Here is a 15,546-nt window from a genome sequence, read left to right as displayed (position 1 = left end):
GTGCTGCTGATAGTTGTCTTAATTAAATTCAGTGTAAGAAAAACTGAAAGGATTAGGTCCCAGTCCCCTATTTGTCAGATTAATCAGAGTGGTCACGGAGTAGTGTGCTCATGGGAAAATTCACCAGAAGCTAAAACAGTGTAGAAGAAAACTCTCCATGAATCCCTCATGTTTCTGCATATCTTATACACAAACACACTGGCAGTCTTTTGTTCTATCTTTTCAAGGTTGTCTGTACAGCAAATTGCCTTAGAAAATAGAGCCTGTCTTCCACCAGAGGGGAGGGCAGGTTCGTTTATTATCCAGAATAATAAAGATAACAGCCCCTCTGGGGCAAAAGCTGGGCAGGTTTGCTTACAGCTCATTATAGAAGATTTGAGTTTCCTAAAGCCCAGAGTTCCTCAACTGTGATGTAAACCACTGTGAGCAGGGTACACACCGAGGCCACTGCATCATTCCCCACTGGACTCAGGGTGGGGCGGGGGGCAGCATGAGCTTCATTTTGATATGAACATGAAACTCATGCTGCTCCATATGCTGTGAGAGAAATAAAGTCCTTTCTGACTCATGAGTTTCATGTTTTCTGCCAGCATCCATAAAAATGTGGCAGGCCAACTTATTAGCTTGCAAATAGGATAAAGTCTTCCACCTGTCACAGTTCTTGACAATATCCCAATTTTAAAAATGGGCAAAAGATACTTCACCAAAAAAGATAAACAGATGGCAAAAAAGCACATGAAAAAATGCTCAACATCCTTAGTCATTAGGGAAATGCAAATTGAAACCACTATATACCTACCAACTTGGCTAAAATGAAAAAGTATGATCATACCAAGTGTTAGCAAGGCTGTGGAGCAGTTGCAACTCTCATACACTGCAAGGTGGAATGTATCACTTTGGAAAACAGTTTGGCAGTTTCTTAAAAAAAAAAATTAAATACATCTACCATACAACCTAGCTATTACAATACTAGGTATTTACTGAGAGAAATAAAACCATATGTCCAAAGACCTACACACAAACATTCGTAGCCACTTTATTTGTAATAGTCAAAAACTGGAAACAACCTAAATGTCCATAACAGATGGTATATCCATACAGTGTAATAATAATCGGCAATAAAAAGGAGCCCACAACAACATGGACAAACCTCTAAAACATGATGCTAAGTGAAGAAAGTCAAAGACGAAAGACTACACGCCTTAGGAATCCATTTATATGACATTCTAAATAAGATAAAGCCACAGTGATAAAGATCAGATCACTGGTTGCCTGGGGCTGGGGATCAGGGTCGACTGCAGGGTCATAAGAAAACATGGGAATGTTTTTATGTCTTGATTGTGGTGGTGGTTACACCACTGTGTACAATTAACAAAATTCAAACTCTACATTAAAATGGGTGAATTGTATTATATGTAAATTACATCTTAAAAGGCTGGAGAGAAAAAAATCTGTAAGGCAAATGCTTCTTCCTAACAAATAACAGGAACCTTCTCCTACAGTTTTAAATAAACAATGATGCAATTTCAGCAAAATAAGGTCCTAGTATTTTTTTTTCAGTGCCATTCAAAAAGTGTACACTATATTCCAAAAATACTTGCATATGCAAATGTTAGAAGAGCCTTATTCACCTTCCATACCTGCAAAACAGTTATACAATAGTCTACTCAACATAGAGTTGCCTTCACTGGTTAATTTAAACACAACTACATTATGTAATTTTTATTCCTAAATTGTATAACATTATACACAGCCAATTATAAACAGCCAATATGTAATACTGCCATCTTTCTGAAGAATTCTTCAGAGTATACTGCATGCCTAACTGGTTCATGAAACAATTCAACATGCTACTATATTTATATTGTAAAGCGCTGATGGTTAATAATTATTATAAGGATCTCAGTCTTATAATAATAAACCTTCTAAAAGGTTCTAAATAGGCCTAGTAAAACAGCTGTATCCAGCTGTTCTTAACCAATGACTAGACACATGAACTCAATTAAATGCCTACCAAATCCAACCTGGGCCGTTGTCACAGAATATATTCCAATGTTCTGTTACTCAGGACATTCCCTGTGGTAAGATGCTACTCGCTACCATGAGCAGCAAAGGGACCACACAGAACATGTTTTCAAAAAGTTCTCATACAGGATTTAACCACAAATCTGATGTTGCCCCATGCATATATATTCCCCTAGTCTACCTCCATATTGAGAAGGTATGACCTAATCAGGTATATATCCTCAACACACCTCTATTTTGCTATCCGTGTCTTAGCTCTCTCTGCAGGAGAATACTGGCTTGGTTTTACTGCGCATGCACCATCCATCCATTCATAAATGTTTACTGCACACCTACTATGTGCCAAGCACTAGTCATCAGAGAAAATATACACACCGCGCTCTTGTCAGAAAAGTCTAATCTTGAACTCTGTCACCAAGCTAATTAAAAGCTCATTAGGAGAAACAGTATTTTTGGATGACTACAGTTCAATTTCTTAGTTATTCTAAGTTATATCTTTTGACTGAACCACATCAGTGAGTCAGACTAGATAATTCTGTCCCATGTGAAACTGATTTTTATCAAATTGCACATTAGTGTTACACCAATGACCTACATTGAGGGTCACAAGAAACAAAGCCAGGAGATAGTAACAACCCCCGTGCCAGACTCCATGCTAACCACTTTACATTCATTCATTTAACCCTCACAAATAATCCTATGTAGAAAGTACCATTTTTATCCCCATTTGACAGACAAGGAAACTGAGCAGCTGTTAGCAGACCGAGGCAGTCTGACTCCAGAGCTCTTGTTCTTAGACACTACCATGCCACTATTCATTATGTAAGATGTTGAAGTCTTTATTCATTATATCACTTAATGTTTTCCTAATAACTTCCTATGAGAAATTGTGCATTTTAATACGAAGAATGGCTCCTAAGTAATTTATTTGTTCTCATCTTATTATAAATAATGTAACTGAGGTGTTTTTTTCCCCTTTTTCTTTGTGCTAGGTACTTCAGAACTCAGAGCTAGACTCAGCCCATCTAGCAAGTGTACAGACTTTAACAGCATGCATTTTGGCCATCACATTTCTAACTTCACTGATTATCACTTCCACCTGGCCTATTTCTTATATCTTCAACGATTTCCTCACTTATTTTTAAACAGTACCGTATTAATCTTTGTAAGCCAAACTGTTTTTAGAGTAAGTCTTGGTACAATTAACAACTTCAATCCACAGAATAGTTTATAGGAACCCAGAGAACTCCTAAAAAGATGCCTAGTCCTCCTTATTTTATTAGAAACAAAAGATGCTACGTGAGTTAATATCAGCACAGTTTTTACATAAGGACAAGAAATCAAGTGTGCGGGAAAGAACAATTATAACCAGTAGAACTTTATAGATCCTTAAATACATATTCTTAATTTCAAAACATCAGTTCTTTATGGCATGATACATACAATACATTCTTGACTAACAGGGTGAACATGACTGAATATAACTATCTCTGCCTCTCTAAGGAAATCAGTTCCTTATGGCGTGACATAATAAATTCTTGACTAGCAGTCAGGGTGAATATGACTGAATATAACTATTTGTTCCTCATTAAGGAAATAATTACCTGACTTCAAGGGCTTTGATAGCTTCTAGCATTTGTAGAAACTCTGCTGCTTTCCATACATCGTTGGCTTCTTCTTCTCCTTGTATCATTAATTTTGCTGTATATGTGAACTCAATCAAATGACGAAAGGCCATTTTACTAACACCTGTTTAAAAAAATAGACATGCATTAACATGTATTCACATTGATTCAAATCTTATAACATTTAGTAAAGAAAAAAATAGAAGCCCAGTGTTAGGAAAATGATTAGTATTTGTCATTTTGGAAGATAATTTCCTGGCAGAATTCTCATTTACAGTATAATAATTTTGTAGCCAAGTTCAGCACTAACTAGCAAACTACTTTAAGATCTTTCCCAAAGACTTCCTAAGGCTCTTACAGAACAGTAAAATCTATCACTCAAATACACGAATGGGCTATTACATCAGACACGCTATGCTGCCTGCCAGGGAGCTCTGTGTCAACTCAGCTCCAAAATCATCAATAGCTTTCAAAAGCTTAGCAAATAAAGTTCCGTACCATTCTGCCTTTATTTCAAGGTCCTTCATATTATTTTTCTACTTACCACTGTTTTTCCTTCCAAATTTTAAACTATATCAAACCCACACTATATTCTGATCCTCAAACAAACCCTTCATTTTCTAAGAATTTCCTTGCCTTAACACCCTCCATCCTGAATGCTTAATCACCTTACCTAGACAAATCCTACCACCCTTGAAGGACCAATTTTAATGCCACATCTTTAATGAACCTCTTTAATAGTTCCCTCAGGCTGAACCCTGTACCTAGTCTTATAGTTAAAATTCATGGATAACTCTTGACTGTAAGCTACTTTATGGAAATTTGCCTCTACACCCACCTCACAGTATCTAACACAATGCTTCCTAAAATGCAGGCACACAAAGTAAGTATAAATGGATAAAGGCTAAAGTCACTTTCAGAATTAAGCTTCCACAATTCCAAGCTTTCTTTGCAAGTTTCTATTTAAATTTTGGCCCCAAATGATACTCTACTTCTTTGTGCTCTTCAATGCTATATAATATTGTTTCAGTCTGCTAATGCAAGACTATGAAAAGCTATTGACAGGAACAAAGAGAAAACTTGTTTTTATAGATTTTTTTTTTATGCTAAGAAATGCCCAAGACCAAGCTGCACACAATATGCACAATTACCAATACAAAACAGGAATTTCCTGGCAGTCCAGTGGTTAGGACCCCACGCTTTCACTGCCAAGGGCGTTGGTTCAATACCTGGTTGGGGAAATAAGATTCCACAAGCCACTCCGGGTGGCCAAAAAAGAAAAAAAAAAAAAAAAAAAAAAAAAAAGAAAAAGAAAAAATATTTTTATGTTCTTCCCATGTACTTTATACACCTGAATGTGGCTTTCAGGACAACAGTAAGAATACTGGTGGAATATCCACCATCTTCTATTTGTTAGGAAAAAATATCATTCAGGAAGCCAACTTTCAAGTTTCAGTTCAGTCTCTCCATGACCTGTGCAATCTGGGGCAAGTCAGAACCTCTGAGCCTCAGAAAACTCATTTTCAAAATGCCTGAAAACAATCTGAATATTGAGAAGCACCATAAAATATAATGTAATATGACCAACTTACATGCTACCAAATAAGCAAACTAAAAATAACTGGATTCATTAATGGCTAATTTATTGGGTCCCCTAATCTTTTTTCTCCTGGTTGTCTTTTAACCATGTTCTTTATTATATGAGAGTAGCCTGAGGAACAGACAACTAGATTTTGCTGTTTTTTTTAAGGTGTTCTGACCAAACATTTAAAAGTGCAACAGAAATCTTTCCTAAAAACAATGTGTAAATTTTTCCTGAAGCAGAATGAGATTTTTATTTTTAATCAAACACACATATGTATGCCTACTATACATATCAGGCATGACTCTAAACACTTTACAAATCATCAACTGACTTAATCCTCCTGACAACCCTATGAAGTACTATTATAATCCCCATTTTATGGATGAGGAAATTGAGGCACAGAGAAGTTAAGTAACTTGCGAAAGGCACATAGTTATTAAGTGATAATACTAGAATCAAACCCAGATGGCCCGACTCCAAAGTCCATGATAAAGATTTTTAAATAGGATGATGGTAGGAAACATTCCTGCTTGGAAGAGTTTGAATACCCAGGTCTCATTCACTATAGGACTGCAATCTTTTACTCATATTTCCAAAGTCCCCTAAATTTCTTAAAACCAGAAGTTTTCCCATAAATTTGGCAGCAAAATTTGATCTGAACTGACATGAGGCTATTTATAATCTTTATCCCACTTAGAGTAAATATTAATAAGCTATGCTGCTTATTAATAATACAGATTATTTGGTTATAGGATATTGCCCCAGACCCCAATGGGGGTATTATGTAATATACACAGTGGATTACCATAGAAAATTCTAAAAATTAGTAATTCCAAGAAGCAACTGGCCTCCAAGAATTTGTGGACTTAGTTCCCAATCTTGGTTAATCAGAATCACCTGTAGACTTAAGCATGGGTTCCTGATCTCCAGAATCAAAACTGGAACAGGGAACTGTTTTTTATAAGCACCCTAAGTGCTTCTTTTTTTAAAATAAATTTATTTATTTGTTTTATTTTTGGCTGTGCTGGGTCTTCATTGCTGTGCACAGGCTTTCTCTAATTGCGGCAGGCAGGGGCTACTCTCCGTGGCAGTACACGGGCTTCTCACTGTGGTGGCTTCTCTTCTTGCAGAGCACAGGCTCTAGGCGCGCCGGCTCAGTAGTTGTGGCTCGCGGGCTCTAGAGCGCAGGCTCAGTAGTTGTAGCACACAGGCTTAGCTGCTCCACGGCATTGGGGATCTTCCCAGATCAGGGATCGATCCTTTGTCCCCTGCATTGGCAGGCTGATTCTTAACCGCTGAGCCACCAGGGAAGCCCACCCTAAGTGCTTCTTATGTGGACAGTCCAACACTGGTCCTAGGAATAAGCCACTGACCTAATTAGCTAACAGGAACCAAACTTATAACACCTGCCCAGGTAAGTCAAGGGTTGGTAGATGATGTACAGCTGCAAAAATATTTTATACTCTATCAGGACTAGTCTAGTAACTTTCAAATTTCAGCCCATTTTCTCAATTCCTTACTCCTTTCATAACATACAATTTTTCTAAGGAAGTATCTAAGAAAAATGTTAATTTAAACACCTTAACCTGAGTCATTTTTCCCCTTAGGAAGAGGCAAAAGGGAGGGGGGTGGGCATTCTGGAATTTCTCTAGTCTTACAGAATTCCTCAACTGGTGGAAAACTCCTACTCAAATAGGATGTATGAATATGTGCTTGAATGTTTTGTCCTTGATATTAGGGGCTAAGATTTTGGACGTGATGGTAGAGTTACTGTTTGAGAGAAACTAGGTGCTTATGGATCTGTGGTTTCAGGAGAAGTAAAGAATGGATTTGGAAAATTGGAGGCTCGGGTTAGGAGAAGCCTGTTGTGTTCTGAACAAGGGAGTGAATGTCTGCTGAAGATTTTATATGGTGTGAATCCAAGTCACAGAGCTGAGCTGGGATGCAACTGACTTCAAGGACAACAATTTTGACTTAAATCAAAGGTGAACCTGCAGTCCTAATCAAAGGTAACTTACTTTACCAGGGACCCAGAAAACAGGGAGAGAGCTGGCTCAGCTTGCATCTAATGACAGTTTATACTCATAGGGCATATTACAATTTAAATTCTCTTTACATACATTTGCTTTTACAAAACTCTATAAGGCAGTGGTTCTCAACAGTGGCTGCATACTGGACTTATCCTAGGGCAGTGCTGCCCTAACTTTGCTGTACAAAGGAATCACTTGAGGATTCTGTTCTGATTCAGTAGGTCTGAATTCAGTAGGTCTCAGGGTGGAGCCTGAGAGTCTACAGTTCTAACAAGCTCACAGGTGATGCCCATGCATTACTGATCCTCAGACCACACCTTGAAAAACAAGGACCTAGAGAACTTTTAAATACAGATGCTTGGATCTCACCCCTCAAAGACCGATTTAATTAATCTGGAGGAAAAAGCCTGAGTATTAGTTCTTGCAAAAGCTCCCCTGGTGCTTCTAATGAGCGGCTAAAGACACGAACCATCCTTATTTTACAGATAGGAGTTCTAGTTCTAGCTAGGATGAAGAACGCATACTCCACGCTATCTTGTCCATTGATTACAACTAAAAATCCTGAAAAGAATACATAAAGCAAATATACAAGGACTCCGAAGAAAAAACAGAAACAAAGAGACTGGGGAGAGGAATCAAAACTCAAAGAACAGCAATAAGTTTCCTGGTTTTATATTTTCCCTCCCACATAACCCAGCTTGAGGACAGCCCAACTCCCATAACTAGGTAGCAGGTGCAGACAGAAAAAGCTCCAAGAGAAACTCTTTCCGGCTAGAGAACCAGCAAACGGGATGGAGAGTGTGGAGGGGGTGGGGGAAAATAGCTGGCTTTTATTCCTCTCTCAGCCCTCCCTTAAGACAAGCCCCCACTCTGGCGCTGCACATCTATGGCTAGTTGCCACCAAGCAGGCAACTCAACTCTAAGAGAAAGTTCTCTCTGGCTGAGAACTAGGAAAGAGATTATCATCTGAAGAGCATGGAGAGAATTCTTGTTATTTTCTTCTCTCACCATGTTATTATCCAGGAAATGGATTCCACTGCAGAAAATGTACGACAGCACAGGGAAGCTAAACTCCTAGTTTTCCAGCCAGAGGACCAGGAAAGGGAGCTCAGGGGAGCTAAAGTACAGAGATAATCAGGAGGGGGAGCTGGAGAAAGGTCCTTTAAATCTGTGTATGCAGTCTGGAGCTCACCACCCAGCTGCACGTGTGCAAAAATGACATGAGGCAGCACAGCAAAGGCTTTGAGAATTACACCGTGGTGTGGACTACCACCCAGGTCGGCACACCTGGGACCTGAACAGAACAACAAAGGTTCTGAAAACTAAATTGGAATTGGATCCACAGTCCACACAAGGCAGTCTGAATCTAATCAGGTTGATTGTCTGCTAAAACAAAACAAAATCAAAACAACAACAAAAACTAAAAACATTCTCCAGAGGATTCTAACAGCACGTAGAGTGTCAAAACATAATATTCAAAATGCCCATGACAGGGACTTCCCTTGTGGTTCAGTGGTAAAGAATCTGCCTTCCAATGCAGGGGATGCGGGTTCCATCCCTGGTTGGGGAACTAAGATCCCACATGCTGTGGGGCTACTAAGCCCACGTGCTGCAAACTACAAAGCCCATGTGCCACAACTAAAGAAAGAAAAACCCGCATGCTACAACTAGAGAGAAGCCCAAACACGCAACAAAGAAACCTTGCACTGTAACGAAAGATCCTGCATGCCTCAACAACCTGACGCACACCAAATAAAAAAAAAAAAAGGAAAAAATAATGCCCATGACATAATCCAAAATTATTTGACATATTCTGCAGATTAAAAGAGGAAAAAGGAAGCTAAGGTGTCCAATGTTACACAACTGACAAACAGTAAAGCTGGGACTCTAAGTCAGGTTTTCTAAGCGCATGCCCAGGGCTTTCTCTAGAGCCAGGTGCCCTGGCCAGATAGTACAGCAATTCCAAAGTTAAGGGCTTAAGAAGACATTGAGCCAAAATGATTCTTTCAACCTGAATCTGGCAAATAACAAAAACAGAAAGAATGTTTTTACATTTTTCTTTCTTACTTTCTATAGTTTTAAATACTGAAAGTTGTGTGTCCTGTACTATAATGGACATAGCACATCAGAAGTATAAGAGATAATCCCAAGGTGATTAGTCTTCAGAAGAAAAGACCCTATGTCTCCAGGTAGGTCAGTACTCCACACTTCACCAGCAATGCATATTCTAGCCTGGGTCACTTATTTTTTGACTTAAGATTCTGCCAAGAAGTTGACTCATCTTTGAAATCCTTCTTCTCTCTAAAGTAAACTAAACCACTCATCCTCCCTCCTTAGTGACACCATTCTGCAACAAAATTCTCTGCAACATTTTTTGCACTCCTTAACTGTTGCTTATCCATGATTAAATTTGCAAATTCTCTAAGGGCTGTCTTATTAATCAATTTCTCATTTCCTGGGTCTGGCACGGTATATTATAATAGGTATTAAATCTGATAAACAGCCCCAATCTATTAAGCTTTGACAGTGCACCAAACCCTATGCCAGGAGCTCTGCAGATGCTATTTCAATTAATCATTAGTACAAGCCTATTAACCCACTTTTCAGATGAAGAGGCAAATATGAAATTGAGATAAAGTAACCTGCCTGGGGTCTCAGTAGCTCAGGTGAATAAATGGACAAAACTTTGCCTTGTAACAGAAACACCATCTAGGCTGATGGATTCTCACTTTAGTAAGCTTTGAGGATTTCCTTCATGCCTGTGCTCTGTCCATCACAGATAATCAAAGATAATCTATCTCTGGATACCAGCCAGAATGCTAGGTAAGCTGGAACTATCAAAATAAGAGAATACTCTTAACTCTATGTTTTCTTTACTCCCCTAGACACCAAATTTTTCCAAGAGAATACTGTTTCTAGGCAACCCATTCATAACAGAGAATATATACACACTGAGAGAGATACAAAACCCAAACTCAAGAACCCTGTATTTATGCAGGTAAGCTGATTTATTTCCTACAGTTTTGGATTGAGGAGTAGAGGGCTAGGTATTGTAGCAGCATAATTAATAGCACAAACTGAATCCCTTGCTAGCTGGGCAACCTCAGTCAAGTAACCTTTTAGAGCCTGCTCCCTGATATGTAAATTGGAAATAAAACCACTTACTTCAAAGCACTGCTGTGAACCTCAGAAAATGCACACAAACTACACAGCATAATACCTGGCACTTGGTGGGCTATTATGACAAAAAGTCAAACAAGTATAAAAATTTCTACTTTAAGACAGTATCTAACAGATGACCCCCTTCTATCCTAGACTTTTTACAGCCACTAGAACTTCTTCTGAAAGCTACTTCAGTTAATCTTTCCTAGCCTTTTCCATATTATGACAGCCCACTTCACACTGTGCATGTCATGCTGCTAATACAGAGGCCTGCAGCATCTGGACCAGTCTGAAACATAAGCCCTCTAAATAAGATGGAAATTAACTTTTAATACATGTTTTCAAAAGACAGTGATCACTGGCATTAGCAGTGAAAAAGACTCCTTTAAGAGACCAACCGTTTAACGTAAGAGTTTTTCCTGGAATATCATTTTACAAAGCACGTTACTAAAAGTAAGAATTCTCAGGTGTCAAAAGAACAATTTATCCAGTCAAGGAATAGAAACCATTGATGCCTGTTTACCATGGTATCTGGCTAAATTAACTGCCTAAAACTTCTTCATCAAATTATAATGCTTGCTAAGTACTGTATTTAAAACAAGCATTTACCTTCTATCTCCACCAAAGGTTCCTGAGTAAACTCCTGAAAGAATTTGTAAAAGAACTTGCTGCAAGCAGCCAAAACAGCCTTGTGGGCCTTAAAATGGTGTCCTAGAGAAGAAACAAAATAAAATCATCATATTCACAAAAATCAAATATAAAACTATAAAACAAGTTAAGAAATTAAAGTAAAATAGGTCTTTCATAATATAATTATAAAACTATATTCTAGGCAGTTTATCTTGACAAATTTAAATCTCAATTAGACATGAAGCAGGATCTTTACCTCAAGGGCCTTATTAAGTCAGCTTTATAAAGGCCACCTTACAACATTTTAGGAAGTACCACTTAAGTCAAAGGCATATCCTATTCAGTTGAAACTGCTAAATGTAAACACAACCCAAAAGGTTATAGTCATTTGAAAAGAGAAGAAAAAGCCACAGAATAAGCACTAAGCTGGATGTGTTTGCTATGGAAAACATTTTAGTATGCCTAATATTTGGAAACTCAACCTACAGCAGACCTGTTGTAGGCTATAATAAAGAATAGCTTGCCTCAAAAAGTCTAATTTCACTACACAGAAAAGATACCCAAGCTGGGTTTGCATCCATTATAATGACTACTCCTAAGACTGGTAAAGATCACATTATATTTTGGGGGTTACCAAAGGGGGTACCAGTGCTACAAAGGAATCTCTCACATTTTCCCTCCAAGACCATTTGGGAAACTAGAAGGAACACTTCCCAAATGACTCCTGTGAAAGACTGCTCAAAGCAGCTTAGCAGCAGAAATCTACGAACCAAACATTTAGAGACATCCTATCTCCGCCACCTTGCACTCAAGTGTACAATGCGAACACTTTAAAAGGCTGCAAGAAGTTAAAATGCCATGATTATGTTGAAAGCGTGACTATCCTTCTGCAGCATGGTCTACGTGAAGGGACACTGATAAGCGTCCTCGGGTTCCAGAGTACACCGTCCGCAGACTTTCGATAGGGAGTCCATAGAAGGTGGATAAAAAAGGCGGATGGGGGAAGGGGAGAGAAGATCTGAAGCCACAAATTCGCTCCTCGGCCCACCACGCTACCCACCGTCGACAATCAGGGTGATGTCAGTAAACCGGTCCTGCTCTCGCTGTTCATTCAATCGGTCCAGGATCATTTTATGATGTTCAGGGAACTCCTGAAGGCATTCCATCGTCTCTTCGGCCTCCATGGCCGTCGGGCTGTTCTACAAAAGAGGAGCATGATAACGTACACCCATGAGCTCGGGCTAAGGAACAAAACCCCTAAAGCATAAAACAACAAAAAAACAAAACCCCAGCAACGTGAACAGAAGGGGGGAGGGTGAGACAAGAGGAGAGGAAGGAGAGGGAAGAAAGGCGAGCCGGGCGCCCGCCGCGCGTTGGGGGCCGGAGCCGCGGCCGCGGGACTCCGAACCTGACCTAATTGGAGTCGGGAGACGCGAGCTGGAGCGGGGTGGGCACAGCGCCGGAGGCTCCGGGCTCCGGGGCGCGCAAATCCGGCAAGGGAGAAGACCCGACAGCTGCCGCGGCCCTCTAACGGCCCGCCAAGCCCTTCGGCCCGGCCCTGGCTCCCGCCGCCCCGGGACCCGGTCCGGCCCGCGGCCCACTACGACTCCCGGGTCGCCTCTCCCTCCCCCTCCCTCCCTCTTCTCCCCCGCCCGGACCGGGCCGGCACTCACTCAAGGAAGGAGGAGCGGCCCGGGCCTGCGCGTCACTTACGTCGACGTGCCGCGTCACCGCGTCGGGCTCCGGCTGACGCGGACGCCGACTGAGCGCAGACGAGGGAGTGGGCGGGCCACGCCCCCACCCGCCCTCCAATAGTGGCGGGGCGGAGCTAACCGAGGGGATTTGGCGCTCGAGAAGGCCAGGCCGCCCGCCCTGGCAGGAGGAAGTGGGCTGTGGTGAGGTTGGGCCGGCTGAGGTCCTGGCTTTGTCGGGGTGGGGCTCCACCTTCCACCCACCCGCGCCAGACTCCAGGTGTGAGCATTTCCGACCCGGACCTTAGGATAAACTCGCAGCCAGTTTCAGGTGTACCTTTATACCGCTGCCCCCACCCCCGCCCCCTTTCCTCCCAAGGCCTAGGTCGGGCCGCCTTACCTAGCTCATAATCCTCCCTTTCTCCTTTCCGTCCCGAAAGCCTTACCTTCTCTACTCTCCCCTCTCGGGGCGTAACTCGCCCCACACTTTTCCCTAACCCTGAACAGCGCCTCGCCCGCCATTTCCTCGCGAATTCCCCGGGCGCTCCCTCTGCTTGGTTCGGGCCGGCGCACGTGCGCTCGCTCCGAGACCCGGACGGCCGCGGCGCGGGCGGCGGCGGCCACGGGCGCGAGCACGTTCCGGCCGCCTAGGATCTTCCTCCCGGGTGCCCGCCCTCTCCGTGCTCGGCGGGCAGCACGTGTTTGCTAGGCTTAGGACCTGTAGCTGCTTGATTATTTACGCATGGTGCTGTTACTGCAGCTCTCCATTCCCCAACCCCCACGCTTAAAGTGGCCAGTGACCCATAATCAGCCTCACGTGACTGGGTCATTCATTCATTCCTCTGAAACTGGCTTTTTGAGAATGAGATAGTCAAGACTTACTTATTCTTTTCTCTCAAAAGAAAGATTAGGATTAGCGATTAGGGAAGGATTTAAATAGTTGTCTGCAAGAGTAAATGTAATCATTATTTCAACCGACATTTACTGAGAGCCAGCGTCTTGCTAGGCGCTCGCTGTTTAAGGGACTGGGAATTCCGATGGTGAACAAGGCATATGTGGTTTCTGCTTTCCCAGTCTTAGTATGATGGAGTAAATAGACATTCTGAACAGTGAATTGACTGGGTGCTGACTGCTGAGTGTTATGAGATGTGAAGAACAAGATAATGTGGAGGTCAAGGAAAACGAGTGACCTATAAGAAGCAATATGAAGTCTTAGTGTTCTTAGCCAAGAACATGCAGAGGCACCAAGATTATAGCATTCCGGGAACTGAAGGAATGTTGCTGGGCAGACCCACGGGGGCCTTGGAAACAGTGTTAAAGATGTTAGATTTTCTTATAATCACAAAGGGAAGTCTTAGAGGTTGAACAGGATAGTGACGTCATAAATTTTCCTTTTTAAAGAGAATTCTAATTTAAAGAGATTTAAAGAGAATTTAATCTATAGATTAAATGGGACAAAATAGAAGTAGAGACCAGTTGGGAGGCTGTTAGTAATCTAGATGAAACCATGGTGGCGAATAGGATTAGAAAACTGATAGAGGTAATTGCCTGGTGGTCCAGTGGTTAGGACTCTGCGCTTCTGCTGCAGGGGTCGACCAGTCCCTGGTCGAGGGAACTAAGATCCTGCAAGCCGTGTGGTGCAGTCAAAAAAAAAAAAAAGCAACTATACATGGACTCGTATAGAGCATGGAGAAGAGAGCTAACCTTAGAGATTTGGAAAAATTTAGCATAAAGTGGATATTGAACCCATGGAAATAGATGAGATTGTTTTAGGAGAATCTGCAGGGATGAGAGACCAGCAGCTTGTAGGTTAAATTGGACTGCTAGTGGTTTAATATTATCATTATTTAAAAAAAAAAAAAATTATCATTATTATTCATAGGGTGTTTTTTGTTTTGTTTTGTTTTGTTTTTTAACATCTTTATTGGAATATAACTGTTTTACAAAAGTGTGTTAGTTTTTCCTTTACAACAAAATGAACCAGTTATACATATACATATGTTCCCATATCTCTTCCCTCTTGCGTCACCCTCTCTCCCACCGTCCTTATTCCACCCCTCTAGGTGGTCACAAAGCACAGAGGTGATCTCCCTGTGCTATGCAGCAGCTTCCCACTAGCTATCTGATTTACATTTTGTAGTGTGTATATGTCCCTGCCACTCTCTCACTTCGTCACAGCTTACCCTTCCCCCTCCCCTTATGCTCAAGTCCATGCTCTAGGTCTGTGTTTTATTCCCGTCCTACCACTAATCTCTTCATGACATTTTTTTTTCTTAGAGTCCATATACATGTGTTAGCATACGGTATTTGTTTTTCTCCTTCTGACTTACTTCACTCTGTATGAGACACTCCAGGTCTATCCACCTCATTACAAATAACTCAATTTTATTTCTTTTTATGGCTGAGTAATATTCCATTGTATATATGGAATATATATCCATTCATCTGTTGATGGACACTTAGGTTGCTTCCATGTCCTGGCTATCATAAATAGAGCTGCAGTGAACATTTTGGTACATGACTCTTTTTGAATTATGGTTTTCTCAGGGTATACGCCCAGTAGTGGGATTGCTGGGTCGTATGGTAGTTGTATTTTTAGTTTTTTAGGGAACCCCCATACCGTTCTCCATAGTGGCTGTATCAATTTACATTCCCACCAGCAGTGCAAGAGGGTTCCCTTTTCTCCACACCCTCTCCAGCATTTATTGTTTCTAGAGTTTTTGATGATGGCCAATCTGACCGGTGTGAGATGATATCTCATTGTAGTTTTGATTTGCATTTCTCTAATGATTAATGAT

At 41.2% G+C, this 15,546-nt stretch overlaps 1 protein-coding gene across 14 annotated transcripts in view; it reads right to left on the bottom strand.

Moving 5' to 3' along the window:
• Nucleotides 1-13,440, bottom strand: part of ZNF131 (zinc finger protein 131) — a 32,115-nt gene extending 18,675 nt beyond the window's left edge. For 2 of the 14 annotated variants that reach the window (XM_067030946.1, XM_067030940.1), the window contains exons 1-4: nucleotides 13,149-13,357; nucleotides 12,118-12,251; nucleotides 11,037-11,138; nucleotides 3,630-3,774 (exon numbers count right to left, since the gene is read on the bottom strand). In XM_067030946.1, coding sequence (XP_066887047.1) covers nucleotides 3,630-3,774; nucleotides 11,037-11,138; nucleotides 12,118-12,241 — 371 coding nt within the window. In that variant the 5' untranslated portion in view covers nucleotides 12,242-12,251; nucleotides 13,149-13,357. Of the gene's footprint in view, nucleotides 1-3,629; nucleotides 3,775-11,036; nucleotides 11,139-12,117; nucleotides 12,257-12,470; nucleotides 12,679-12,730; nucleotides 12,930-13,148 lie in introns of those variants that run through there. The other 12 variants (XM_067030945.1, XM_059060891.2, XM_059060895.2 and 9 more) reach the window with 10 other exon arrangements.
• Between the last annotated feature and the right edge of the window lie 2,106 nt (nucleotides 13,441-15,546).

Source organism: Kogia breviceps, chromosome 4 (genome assembly GCF_026419965.1).
Source record: "Kogia breviceps isolate mKogBre1 chromosome 4, mKogBre1 haplotype 1, whole genome shotgun sequence".
Classification (NCBI taxonomy): Eukaryota; Metazoa; Chordata; class Mammalia; order Artiodactyla; family Physeteridae; genus Kogia; species Kogia breviceps.
This window is presented reverse-complemented; position numbering and strand designations above follow the sequence as displayed.